The sequence below is a fragment of the Arachis hypogaea genome, chromosome 13, assembly GCF_003086295.3.
Source record: "Arachis hypogaea cultivar Tifrunner chromosome 13, arahy.Tifrunner.gnm2.J5K5, whole genome shotgun sequence".
NCBI lineage: Eukaryota > Viridiplantae > Streptophyta > Magnoliopsida > Fabales > Fabaceae > Arachis > Arachis hypogaea.
This window is the reverse complement of record NC_092048.1, coordinates 139643642-139658359: the sequence shown is the minus strand read 5'-3', so window position 1 is coordinate 139658359 and position 14718 is coordinate 139643642. Positions and strand designations below refer to the sequence as shown.

General features: G+C 32.2%; 1 protein-coding gene across 27 annotated transcripts; it reads right to left on the bottom strand.

The window, feature by feature from the left end:
* Positions 1-2643: 2643 nt before the first annotated feature.
* LOC112792155 (uncharacterized) lies at positions 2644-14515 on the bottom strand. 27 transcript variants are annotated; one of them, XM_025835268.3, is made up of 13 exons: positions 14013-14459; positions 13691-13919; positions 12269-12410; positions 12001-12180; positions 11038-11129; positions 10727-10791; positions 6114-6959; positions 5748-6007; positions 5447-5649; positions 4949-5033; positions 4760-4867; positions 4285-4670; positions 2644-2885 (listed from the first exon to the last, which is right to left on the bottom strand). In XM_025835268.3, the coding sequence occupies exons 7-9, from the start codon at positions 6754-6756 to the stop codon at positions 5611-5613; spliced, it is 942 nt and encodes a 313-aa protein (XP_025691053.1). In that variant the 5' UTR covers positions 6757-6959; positions 10727-10791; positions 11038-11129; positions 12001-12180; positions 12269-12410; positions 13691-13919; positions 14013-14459; the 3' UTR covers positions 2644-2885; positions 4285-4670; positions 4760-4867; positions 4949-5033; positions 5447-5610. The 27 variants fall into 27 exon arrangements, with proteins under 27 accessions (XP_025691053.1, XP_072068931.1, XP_072068928.1 ...); XM_025835279.3 differs by lacking the exon at positions 2644-2885 and adding exons at positions 7063-7814; positions 7895-10412 and having other exon boundaries at positions 3946-4670; positions 12001-12410; positions 14013-14515; XM_072212842.1 differs by lacking the exon at positions 2644-2885 and adding exons at positions 7063-7814; positions 7895-10412 and having other exon boundaries at positions 3946-4673; positions 5760-6007; positions 12001-12410; positions 14013-14515.
* Between the last annotated feature and the right edge of the window lie 203 nt (positions 14516-14718).

Here is a 14718-nt window from a genome sequence, read left to right as displayed (position 1 = left end):
AAATTAGAAATAAAATTGTTTAAAAAAATTAATTAATATTAGTTGATAAATAGTTGATCTGCCAGCTTGATTCTAAATATTAATAGACAAATTAAAAACAGAAAAAGTATAAAAATCAACTTTAAGCAGTTAATATTAATATTTTTTTTGTTATAAAACTCTTTTTTAGAATTTGATATTACATGTACAAGTATTTTTATAATCAAGCCCAATTCAATTGGAGTGATGCCAATAGAAAAGAATACAGGTATATGTCAAACATAGTATCAGTTCTCTTCTTTCGTATTTTGTATTTTCTGTAATTTATAAATTTTTGTTGGAGACCACAAAAATTTATTGATATAACACACAAAATTTTGTACATAACACAAACTTATTAATATAATATACACATGTTTGTATATAATATATAATTTTTTTACGTATAGCACACAAATTTTGTTACCAGTATATTTTGTTTATTAGGTGAGTCAATGTTATGAATATATAGTTCTCTAAGAATTTGTATGCTGTACATCAAAATTTTTGTACTATACTAAGATTCTTGTGTTATACACAAAAATCTATGTACTGTGTATATTTTATTGGTTGGATATCAATATTTTAAATATATGATCTTTCAAAAATTTGTGTGATGTGCACCAATTTATGTATTTTGTATCAAAATTTTTATGTTCAAGTTTTCTTAATATTTAATTTATAGGAGAAAAAGAAGAATAAGACGAAGAAGAAGAAGACAAAGAAGCAAAAAAAAAAAAAGAAGTTAACGATAATAATAACTAAGAAAGAGAAGAAGAAAAAGTGCTAACTTGGTTAAAAATTTAATTAATTCAAAAAAATACTTGGATGCCTAGTATTAGATAAAATATTTAATATTTAGAGTTTAAAATTTAAAATTTAGAGTTTAAAATTTGAAATAAAAAAATTGGTTAACATTAGTTAAAAATAAAAGCTTCGAACTCTTAGAAATAAAAAAGTATTAGGAGTTAATATTTTTCATAGTTGTCAGATTTAAATTGGTCAAACTATTAATTTACTGATTTACTGATTCAATCAATGAATTACAAGTTGAACCGACAAAATCAGTCTCGTAAATAAAAAATATAAAATAATTTTAAATCTAAAATTAAAATTTAAAAAATATATATATCTTTATTAATATTTTAAAAACAATCAAATTTCACAAATTATAATCAACAAATTATAATCTAATTATTATTAAATAAGTATATAAAATTCTAATATTTTTTCATAATAAAATTTTTTAATTTTATTTTTATATTAAAATAAATATTTTTTATTTTAATAACAAATTAATTAGCTTATATTTATTATATTGTTATAAATAAAATATTTGATATTTTTATTTATATATATTTAATTACATTTATATTAATAATTATGAATAATAAAAAATATAAATAATTTAAATATAAGTGAGTATAAAATTAAAATAATATATAAAAATTTATTATATATTTTTACTATATTATTAATAATTAGCATTTAAAATAATACGAAACAATATAATTTAGTGACAAAAGGAGTACGTAGGCACAAAAAACAACGAGCGAAGTTCTACTAGTTTTCATGGTTTTAGACGATATTCACAAGTTCTTACCAACTTTGATCGGTTCTGTTTATTAGGCGGTTTGAAAACTGAATTGAACCGGTTATAAATTTGGTTCATTAATTTTTCAATCAAATTAATTAGTTTGATCCAATTCTGATAACTATAATATTTTTCATCAACCAACAATTAAATATTAAAAAAATATCCAAGACTAAAACTAATAAGAACATTGAAAATTCAAGTTAAAAAACATTTAAAATTTAAATGGAATTAAACTAATCTAGGTCATAAAATTTAGGATGTAGAGTTAAAAATTTAGAATGGTTAATAGTTAGATGGGTGGTCGATGATGGTCACCGGTAGCAAGGGTGGTCGGTGGTTGCTGATGAGTGGATGGAATTATGATGTTAGAAGAAAAGGAGAAAAATTGAAAATAGAGGTTAATTTAAAAAAATAAAATATATTTTTTGTCTTTAAAATTTGATAAAAATTTTAAAATATTTTTTGTCTTTAAAATTTGAAAAAAATGATGCCTTAGGTTAGTTATGTTTTCTGGGGTGATTCCTATTCGGCCGTTGCCTATTCTCAAAGACTACGCTTTTCTACACCAAGAGCTACGCTTTTGGCGTTTGAAAATAGGGTGCGCTTTTTAAGTGATGCTGTCCATGACCAAAGACTACGCTTTTCAACTTCTATTTTTGTCATAATAGGCTACGCTTTTCAATGCTACTGCATCACCTGTAAAGCGTAGCCACATTGTATACCATGACTACTTTTTATAAGTGTAGCCTTAAATCCCTCTTTTTTTGTATACTATAGCTAATGTATATAAGTGTAGCCTTAGGTCTCGTTTTTTTTTTCTATATATATAATTCTCTAATAATTATTAATACAATATAATAGTTAATAATATGATTACATGTATAATAATTCTACATTTTTATTTAAATGAGTTGAATATTATAAAATAAAAATAAATACATAATTATACTAAATAATTTTTTAAATAATAAAAATTATCTCTAACCAAAATATATTTGTAACAATGATCCAAAAGTACTAGAATGAAGTTAATTCTAAAAATTCATACACCTCACACTAAAATAAGCATAGCCATATCAAAATAACAATAATATCACTTAGAATTTACTACTAATATTCTACAACAAAACATATCCTACATACATAACTATATTCTAATAAAAGTCATTAGTCAACCATACATGTAAAGATTCTAAACAGTAATCTATCTTAGCCAATAAACCACAATAATAATAAGTTTAATCTTTATTGCTTAATCTTCATTGTTACCCTGCATAATTATATAGAAAAGTAGCTAGAAAAATATTCATAATAACATTCGTAATTATAAAAATTAAATGAAATTTTGTTATATCAAGATTTTAGTATACAAAAATTATAATTTTTTTTAGATTTTATATGTATAAACCTATTGCGCATTTCATCAAACAGCTCAAGTGTAAAATCACCCAAAGGAGCACACAATCAATAAGCTCATAAATCAAACTAGCAACATTATTAACAAAATGCGCAGACTTCTTATCTTTATCTCAGCATGCATATTTCTTACCATAACAAAACAGATCAGCCAACATTCAAAAATAAAACCAAGGATCCAATAGTGAAAATTCCAAAAGCAAATTCACACAATAAAATAAAACAAATAAAAAAGCTACTAAAAAGCAAGCTGACTCTGACACTCACATTGTATCAAACACATTGAAGGTGAGGAAAACTTGAAATGCACCAAACCCTCAAATACTAAGTTCTTTATATGTATACATCTACTACTAAAAATTAGATATAATATACAAAATTAGATTCTACATCTACTACTAAACCACAACCAGCAAAGTACTCATAGAATTTTTGATACCCCTGCAACCAACTACAATAGCACCTGAAACGGTTAAATTTAGGGACAATTTAAGTGATTAAAAAGTTTATACTCCTACTCTAGATGCCCGAAACAAAATATGATTAAAAGTTTGATTTTGTGAAATACATATTAGGGAGACGAAGAACTTCGATCGACACAACTTAAGACAGAAGAGCAATAGCAATTGCCAATGCGCCAACATGTACTTGTAGTAAATTATTACGGCATAAAAGAACCATACACATACAACATCAGTATTTCAGTGCAGCAAGAACGTTTGAGAAACAAAAGGTAAGAATTTAAAGTTTTTTACTAGCATACATGGTGAGATTAGAAAACAGTAATATTATTCTGTTCAAATCAAAAGCAACATTTTACAAGATTTTCCCACTTGAGCTTGTAATGAAGGGAACACGTAGACATAGTAAACCAAGAAAGTATATAAAAAAAAACATGGTCACGGCAAAAGAGGTGAATTCAAGGAATTATGCATTATCTTGTTTCATTCAAACCATGAAAATCTACAGGTGTTTCTTTCTTCCATTTCCTTTAACACAATCCTATATGTCCCTATAGCACTGTTCATGCACTAATTAACCAGACTTTCACACTTAAATTAGATATAGGGACAAATTCGTATGTACCAAGTGCCCCAAATCAGAAATACAACAACCAGAATTGCACAAACAAATTTCAGCCATAGCAATACAACTTTGGTGTTAATAAAGCCAACAACATATAATTTTCAGCCATAGCAATTAATGTAAATGCAAGCAAAAAACTATGGAACAAGGAACCGATAAGGACATACCACATCTAAGTTCAGAAAATGAGTTGATCCATGGCCGTTATTCGCCTCAATCGAAGACTGTTGGGTGTCTTGTAATAAAGCTTCTAGTTCTTCTGGCCTCATTCCAAGTTCTGATCACTGCCGTATTAACTTGACCATATTTTACAACCCATGAATCTCTTCCTCTTGTTTTTGCTGTTTGGCCTATATGTGTCTAAGTTTATCCTTCAGACTAGACACTTCCTCTTTGTGCCGATTCTTGATTTCATTAATTTCAGCATGTTTTTTTAAATCACTTTTTGTCATAGATCTTTCATACAACCTTACCCAACCTGGTTGTTCTTTCCCGAATAAGGCCTCAAATGCTTCATCTTCTGTTTCACCAGCAGCTTGGCGGTGTTGGATGTCTTCTTGTATCGAAGAAACATTCAAAATTGAATTAGTTACCATATCCTAAATTTGAAATGTAATTATGAATGATTCAATGAACTCTTACAATAGCAGTCTATGTTTCCTCATCAACTTCTTTCCTCTTTCGACTTGTTCGGGTAGCAATGAATATCTCAAACCTTTTTGGTTCCTCGTTTGTTTTCTTTGTTGCTCGCTGCAAAACAAGATCTTACTTCGGTTTCTCCCTTCATTTTATGCAAATATAAATCTGCTCTTTCATATTAAAGAATTTTACCAGAGCCATTCGTACTCTTTCGAAATTGATTGGCCCCATGTGATGTGGAAACTTCTGTTTTTCCTTGTGTTGCTTGTTTCTTTGACTTATTAATTGGAAGTGAATAAAAAGTTAGCATACAATTACTAACATGTTCAGCATAATGAGTTAGACAAATATACTAGCATGGCTGCATTATTAAGCTAAAGCACTGAAAAATATGTCACATTCACTCGTTAAATAATCATGGGCTTTGGTCCAAATGCAGGTTCAAATCAAGTATCACAAGTGCAGGTTCATTGCGCCTGAAGTCAAGCCCAAAAGAAGATTGCTGTATGCAACTAAAGACATTTTTATTTTCCAACAACCCCTGAATTATTATTAGGCAATTATTATCACTAGGTCTATTCAATATAACTATTTTGCTGTTGCATTAAAGCACTATTTAAATTTCATTTGTACTATCACATGTTAGAAATAAAGCGTACACATAAAAATTCAACATATATAGTCTTTTACCTGGATTGGAGGATGACTCCAATAATAAATCAATTTTATGAATTGACTTTTTGGTACTTGTGGTGGTCGATTCTTCACCATATCTTAAATAGTATCACAGGGAACGAAGTGCTTTTGCTTAATCTTTCCTTTGAACCGCTTCCAAGCATCTCGAATCGCTTGCATTACCCACTTTTTCCACTGTCTGGGAGGATAAACTTGGTCTGCATGATTATAAGTAATTGTTATATTTGGTCTGCATGATTATAAGTAATTGTTATATGCTCTTGTGCTGAATAAAAAAATCGAAGTCAATAATTACCGAGTGTCTTACGTTAACATAGTCCCACATGAACTTCTGAGCTTTAGGAGAAACAGCATGCCAACTAGTGTACAAAAGACTAACGAATCTTTTATTTCTACCAATCGTGCTAACAAAACTAGTTAAATTAGAAACATTTTGGTCGGTTGGTCCTATGGGCTGTCCAATACCAAAAGTGACTTCTTCCCGCTGTTCCATAGTCCTTGCATAAATCTCCCTACAAGTTGTTTTTCCACGGATTTTCTTCTTCTTTGGCTCTCCTAGTTTCATTCATTAGGAAAGAGATTAAGGATAAATTAGTGATGTCAATTGAAAAAAGAAGCATTACAATTTACAAGAAAAGATAGAAAAATAGAAAAATAGTACCTTTTTCATCATCAATGTCCTCCATCACATGTTGATAATAGTCTTCATCAAGTGCCATGCTTTCTTCCCCGTCCTTGCTTAGTTCAGTGCTTGGTCCTTCAATTTCAATGTCTATCCCATTTTCCTTTAAGAATTCGTCAATTGTTGTAGCCTTCACTCCTGGCATCCTCTTACCTTTTGTTGATATTCCTTGCTCCAACATTGCACTTTCATTTTGTGGGGTAATTTCAGGAGTAGGCAAAGTTGTGTCATCTTGTCCTATTTCAGTCTCTTCATCTGTGAGTTGAATATTCTGCTGCTGCCCTTGGTTGATTGTGAGTTGAGTAGAACTTTGACAACTCCGCTCTTGGCTTACACTTGTTGGCACGTTGCTGTTCCTTTTACGAATTGCTTCGAGCTTCCTTGTAAGTTCATCTGCCTCCATGTTTGTAGGCTTAGAATTCTTCAAGCCTTGTGTTGATTTTCTACCCTGCATTCCATTCTTGACTTTCTCAGCAGTAGGCACAGTTAATAGTTCCTTTCTTTTTTTATTTTCTGGCTGTTGCGAAGGCTGTACTTCCAAGGTGGTAAGCATGGAATTAGTCCTTTTGCTAATAGAATCGAAAGTGCATTGCAAATGACTAAAATCCAGCTTCTTTGACATGGATTTCTTCTACCCTTTGGTTGCACGCATCTCCATTTGACTTTCTAGTTCATCCACCCTTTGCTCAGATTTCTCCTTGTCATTAGCAGTTGCAGCTTCCATTTCATATTTCTTGCGTTCAATTACAATCCTTTGTCTCAGCCTCAAATTGTCTAAGCAAATTCTTACTTGATGAAGCTTTAAGATCAATAAATTCCTTATTCCTACACAAAAAAATTAGTTAAGTAGAGTCAATATACCCATCAAAATCAATATAAAAAAAATGTAAGAGACTGACAAATTAACAAAAAAATAAGTATTACTTACAAATAAAAAGGTGAAGAAGAAAACTTAAGTATACGTATGTACATATTAAGCAATAAATTGCTTAGGATGACCCATCAGAATAAAAATCTCCAATAAAGTCTGCCTGATATTCTTGGGCAGAAGTCACTTGGGGAACCATTTCAATAACCGTGGGTCGTAAATCAGTCCTCTCCAGAATAAGTTCACCATCATCAGCTGGTATGGAATGGCTCATTATACGCTCGTGTTGTTCACTATAGTGTGTTTGACGGGTCTCAGACTCAGATTCGTCGCTTGTTTTAAATAAGTCTCTTGGGACAGTTTTCATAACATAATATTTGTTATGTTCATATGGATCGTGCACATAAAAACACTGATGCTTGAGATGCTAGTATGAAAGATTCATTATGGAAGCATTTCTTATGGAAGTAAACAAATGTAAGACCATACTTATCATAATAAGCTACAGTGTCTTGGATTGAACTTTTATCTTTAGTACTTGCAAAGCTTGAAGTTAAAGTAGTTAACGTGACACCACTATTTTGTGTTTTTCTCCTTACCTCACGTTCTACAGTGTGAAACCTGTATCCATTAATTACATATCCAGAAAATCTTCTTGCAATAGAGCTTGTACCTCGAGATAATTCTTTTAGCCAAAAGGTACATTTGGATCCCTCGCACGAGTTTCAAACCACTGCACAAACGTTTTGTTGTGAACTTTTGCTTTTCTCCATTTTGTTCCCCGCTAATTGTTAACCTCTTCCTCATGCTCTCTATAATTAATAATAGTTAGGTTTGATCTAAAAAATATGAGTGAACTTGATTGGAATAAAAATAAGTTTGATTAAGTTACCTAACATAATCTGCGACTTCTTCACAATTGTGTAATACATACACATGGGTTGAGCATTTGATATGTCATCTAGATTAATTGGTTCTCCATTTTCCATGACTAACGAACGACCTTTGTTAGAAAATAACTTTGATGGCACAACTTCGTCTTCGTTAGGATCATCATCATTCCGAGACCGCTTGTTAAGTCTTGTTTGCACACCTCCATGCAAATATCTTGAACAGAAAGCTAAGCACTTTTCAGCCAGATATGCCTCTGCAATAGAATCTTCGGGGCAACTTTTGTTGCGAACATATGACTTTAATATACACATGTACCTTTCTGGAGGATACATCCAACGAAACTGCACCGGACCACCCAATCTCACCTCATTTGCTAAATGAATGGGAAGATGAACCATTTTGTTTCCACAATCTCTAACTCCAGTAGATCTATCTCTTCCAGTGTGATGAACTTTTTGCATAAGCGACAAAAAATGAACTTAGTCGAATCAACGAAATGGCCACATGATCAAGAAGGATGCTTTTAATCAGTATTGGAAGGATGCTTTTAATCAGTATTGGTAGTAAATAGTGAAGCATAAAGTTAGCATCGTGGGTCTTATACCCAGAAACTTTTCTTTCTCCTAGATGTACACAGCGTGATATATTCGAAGCACTACCATTAGAAAATTTGACTTTGTTGTCTTCAAAACACCACAAAAATTTGACTTCTCTACAGCAATCATAGAAAAACATGGCTTTGTCAACTTTGTTCTCTTGCCATTATTCACCTCCTTTGGTTGAAGATTTTTCCAGATACCTAAAACTTTTAAGTCATATCAAGCATTCAAATGGTCCTTTGTCTTGCCTGGGATATCCAAGAGAGTTCCAGCTACACTGTCAAGTATGTTCTTCTCTATGTGCATGACATCTAAGTTGTGATGCAGTGGATTCTTGTGCCAGTAAGGCAATTCAAAGAAAATTGATCTTTTTTTCCAATTCTATGGAAAACTATTTAATGTACTTTGCTTCTTCCCAAAAACATTCTCAAAATTTTATAGCATCTCAAAGATTTCAGTTCCTTCTATAACAGGTGAAAGGGGTCTTAATTCCTGCATCCCATTAAAAGACCTTGTATTGGTTCTCTATGGATGATCCATGGGTAAAAAGACACGATGGTCCATATAAATTGTCTTCCGACTATATTTTAGTTGTAAGCTACAGGTATTTTTGTTGCAACAAGGGCAAGCCAATTTTTCCTTTGTACTCCACCCAGACAACATAGCATAAGCAAAAAAATAATTGATTGTCCACAAAAGAGCTACCCGCATTTGAAAGGTCTCATTCTTTAATGCATCATAAGTTTCGACCCCTATTTTCCACAACAATTTCAAGTCTTCTATCAATGGTTGTAGATACACATCAATGTCTTTACCAGGTGATTGTGGCCCAGGAATAAACAAAGAAAGCATACAATATTCATGTTTTATGCACATCCACGGAAGCAAGTTGTAAACCATCAACATCACGCGCCACGTGCTCTATGAAATGTTCATGCTACGAAATGGGTTGAACCCATCACTTGACAAGCCTAGTCTAATATTGCGTGATTCTTTTGCAAATTCTTCATCCATTTCATCAAGGTTCTTCCATGCCAAGCCATCAGAAGGATGCTTTAATGTCCCATCTTTTACACGCTCCTCATCATGCCACCTCAGACTAGCTGCCGTCTTTGAGCACATAAATAATCTCTGAAGTCTTGGAATTATAGGAAAGTATCTTAGAGTCTTTGCAGGAATAGGACGACCTTTCTTATCAGGTTAGTTCTTGCTATCATCACTAGAATTTTTAGTATATCGAGAAATTCCACACACGCGACATTATTTTTCATCCTTTAGTTCTTTTCTATATAGGAGGCAATCATTAGGACAAGCATAAATTTTTTTATAATCCAGACCTAAATCTCTTATCATAGCCTTCATCTTATGGAAAGATGAAGGTATGTTAATGTCAGGCATTGCCTCTTTCAATAGCTCAATAAGTGAAGTGAAGGAGGCATTGCTCCAACCGTTCAAACACTTTAACAAGTACAGACGGATAGTAAAAGATAATGTAAAAAATTTCTTGCAACCCGGGTATAACTCTTGACTTGCTCCATCTATTAAATTGTAAAACTTTTTAGCCTCTTCAATTTGACCTACAATAACACCCTCAGCATGAGGTACATCTCTAAATGCATCATTAAGCAGTCCTTCGATGTCATCGCGTGCACCTTCTTCATCATCCGTGTCATCGCCAACCACCATCGGGATTGTCCATTCCCCATGATTAATCCATATTCTATATCTCTTAATAAATCCGTCAGCTACTAAATGGTCAAATACCACATCTCTTCTATACCAATTAATGTTACAACTCCTCTTACAAGGACATTGAATTTGTCGTCAGTCCAGTTCTCCCTCAGAGTATGCAAAGTCTAAAAAACTAATAACACCATTGATATACTCTTTGCTATACCTCGGTAGATCCATCCAATCCTTTGGCATATCACAAAACATAATCGGTAATTATTAAATTTTTTAGTAGGAAAATTTACAAGGGGTCGCAAAGTGAAGATAACAAGAATAGAGGAGGAAGGGTGTTATTCGCTATAAAGAGAATGGGCAATGAAAAAGACTTTCAAAGCCTTGTAATTAGGTTGGGAAATAGTTCCTAGTCTTAGAAGTAATTCTCTAGAAACCCATTGAGGTAAAACAAATAAAGAGAAACATAGAATTTATAGTACAAATATAATAAGTTAAATTGCAATTTCAAAACCAACAAAACAAAAGAATTAAAGTGTGCAATGTACCTTGCCATGATATGATCAACGTTTTGACAAAATCTGCTTGGAAGACCTTAACGAAAAACTTCCGCCTTCAATTTTGGTCAATGCAAACAAAAAAACAAAGTCAACTTTCTAATAATATTTTTGCAACCATTCATAATAAACTCAAACGCAAATTATAATAATATTTTTGCAATCCTGCAGTTGCTATATAAAATTTTAGGAGGGAGTTTTTTAAAACAAAAGATATAAATATTTAATCAACAAATTTTATTATCAAATTTAAGTAAAAGCATTTTGCAAGTGAATAGTAAGTTAAAAATTAAAATTATTACTAGAAGCGTGAAGAGCAGCAGGCGAAATCGAAGAAGGCAAAAGCTTGTTCCTTGGATAGAAACAGGGCAGATCAATTAAATAAGTGCAGTATCTGAAATAAAGAAATGCAGATCAATTATTTTACTTATTTATTTGTTGTTAACTTTGAAATTAAGGTTACTAAATTCCCTTACCGAGATTTTAGAACAATATATGTTGGTTTGATTGAGGTTGGAAACAAAGGCTATTTATGCAAAATCATAAACTCACCCAGATTTATGAACTTGAAATAAATAAATCAAATTAGACATAATAAATAAATCCATAACAGTGACAAGCATACAGAAATCCAGAATCAATCTTATTCCTTTTTGTATGGATTAAGAGTGAAATCAATCAACAACACTAAGCAGCAAAATGTGCACTCATACAAAGGTTTTGGTCAATGGAGGCAACGTTAAGGTCTAAAATAGCATTAATCTCTTTCACTTTTTAATGTAGCACAGCACAAAGCATAAACCAAAGAAAACACAACAAGTAATTTCACTAAGCAATCCCTTGATTTCTATCAAAGATTTTAACAATAGTTTTTCGTGGACAGCATCTCTCTATAATAAATCCTTCAAGATTTGGTTCTCTCACAAAAATTCCAGTCTTAAAAGAAGTACATAAAGATCATAAAGAAGTACATCCAAAAGTGCCTTAAGTTGTCGTATATCCAAGTAAGTTTCAAAGAAATACATAAAGAGATTAAAATCCTATATGTTTCTGACATGTAATATTACCACAGTCATACACAGATTAAAATCATTTTTAGATGGGCCACAAGACAACTCAAAGTTTCTTTCTAGTTCATTTTAATTTCGTGCAACAGTAACTTGCAAAGTAGTACAATACGAAATGGAAAATCCGAACTGACAATGAGTCTAACTCATTTATTAAACAAATTTTGGCATGGAATTGAAAGGTAGAAATCATAATACCTAACTTCAATTTCTCATCCACGGCCCAGTCAAAGGCTTTCTGAGCTGGTTCGATCAATGGAGGATGCTCGGGGCTAAAGAAATACAGGTCAGATTTTTCAAGTAGCTCTACTGTTTCTTTCGGTACTTTAAAAAGAGAAATTCAATTGGCTCTCATGAATTTTGCAGCTTTACTTATTCCTAAAAGAATACAAAAAAAAATTATGTTAGTGCTTATGAGTAGAAGAAAGGCACAGAGCTATGAATTTAGAAAATGGATTCATTCAACTTCATGAAATCAAGATGGAAGGACATTGCTTTCTGATCAGCGCTAAGACAGCACACACTTTAGGATTGCTGTTTAAGAATGAAGTTGGAAATCAAATTTCATTTAGTATCCAATCCAAATTCTGATCTGACCTTCCCACGATCTACAACCATAAAATTTTAAGCATATTAAAATTCTAAATTCAATCCACCAAACTTTTAACTATAGCTGATGCATCTGAATTACTCAATAGTAGTCCAAGTTTAAAACTATTGCTTATTTAAGCATCTACACAACATAAACCACTAATTCACAAATGTGGTACAAGAATATCAGATAAACAAGCTAATGTTATGGAATATTGACTGTATAAGCATAAGGCCATGGCAAAAAAAGAACTAATAACTATGCAAATGAGCAGTTCCAAAAAAAGGAACAAAACAATGCATCCAACCATCATGATCGGATAAGAGTAAAAAAAAAATAAGAGTCATAAGAGCAATGCACAATTTTTTGATAATCTATTCTCATGAAGGCTCTTTAAAGGAAAATGATTTTGCACCCAGTTAATTTTCGGGTGGTAGGGAGGTGAGATAAAAATCGAACACAACCCTCGGATTTCATGGCCAAAAGCAAATTCATATACAACTTTTGCAGCAAGCTTTATGTACCTCCTTTATGCACCATTTACAACCAGCAGTGAGGATCATCAAATGGTAATTCTAGATATGGATGGAAATTAGATTCAGAATTGAATTATGTAATCTACGAACCAAATAAATTGAAGTTTGCCGAAGATCCCCCCTAACAAAATTTGCATGATTAAATTTTTTAAAAAATTCTATTTCACTCTGTATTAGAATTTAGATTTGAAACAATAAAAGTAGCATGCATAGCAATCACCAATTAAAAATTTCTTAGCCAAGACTACAGAAATTTGCTGCTGAAACAGCTAAGCTAAGACAAAATTTTGCCCATCGATTGTATGTTAAATTAGTTCAAAACTCTGTTTCAATTCCATGCTAAAGCTTTGCAAAAAATATCCTAAAAAAGAACTAAAGTACTATCTCCAATTCCAGATAAAGTACTAGTAAAGAATGGAAGTATTAATCTCAACAAAACACATTAACTTTTTGGTTCAAATATACAACATATAATTTTAACCAAGTCTAACCACAATACTATCTCACATCTCTTACCCAACTTTTCGAGAAAACAAGACAAAACATGATGATTTCATTTGTTTTATGCCCAAAATTCAAAAACAAAATGTAAAATCAACAAACCCTAACAAAGCAAGATGCAAAATCATAAAGCAAAATACAAAATAAAAAAGAAAACTCTAACACAGTAAGAAGCAAAAATTACAAAAGATTGTAGAACTCCAAAAATCAGAACAACAAACCCTCAAAAAAACCGCAAAACCAGAAAATTCATACACACCATTGTCCCGGTTTATCGTCACTACCATCTCAGTTCTCCATCGCGGTGAGTGGAGATGAATCAGTTACAAACGAAGAGTGGGGGAAGAGGCATACCAACAGTCTCGTCGCTGCTTGAAGTTTTGATTTGAGTTATCTCCTCCGCTGCTTGATACACAAAATCGCAAGAAAAGACAATAGACGAACGAACCTAGGGCTTGTGGTGAACGAACCTACAAGAATGAGTTCTCCTACGCCGCAACACAAAATCACAAAATCAATTCATGAGTTCACAGATTATCATACCAAACCCCCAAATTGAAACCCTAAAATCGGATGCATACCTTCTCGACGATGATGAGCAAATAAAAAAAGGCTTTCAGTTGAGCGCAGCATCTTCCTGATGTGAGCGCACAACGAAGAGAAGCGATGGTGCGGTGAAGATGAGTGACTGCGGGGTGAGTGGTGAAGATGAGTGAGTGCAGAGTCTTCCTGGAGGTGAGTAGTTACGCCGTGAGTGGTGTGATGATAGCAGACTCTTTCTCTGATTTGGGTGATGAGTGGCGCGAAGAAGAAGGGAAAGCTAACAAGGGTGATGAGTGTTATGTTTCATTCGCGATTTGGCTAAGTATCTTCGCGATGGTGAGGGTTTTCGATCTTCTCTGAAAAAGTTTTGTTCGTGCTTTGGAGGGTTTTCTTCTCTGAAAGGGTGATGACGAGCTTTGGAGGGAATAGGTCAAAATTTCACTAAGTTAAGAGGAGCTGGGTGTGCATACTTACGGGAAAAAGTTAAGAGAGGAAAAGTTCACCAAGTGTCAAGTGTTTTGTTCTAGATACATTAGGTATCACTTTTAAAATACACCCAAAACTTAACAAATAGGTTACTCTTTAAAAACGTTCTCATTGATATAAAAAGTGAACCTATAGATATCAACTTACAGCTATGCTTTATAAATGATTTTTATAATATCTAAGACTACATTTTTTATGATACCACAACTGTGTATCATTTTCTCTTATAAAAAGACAACACAAAAAAAGGTATAACCT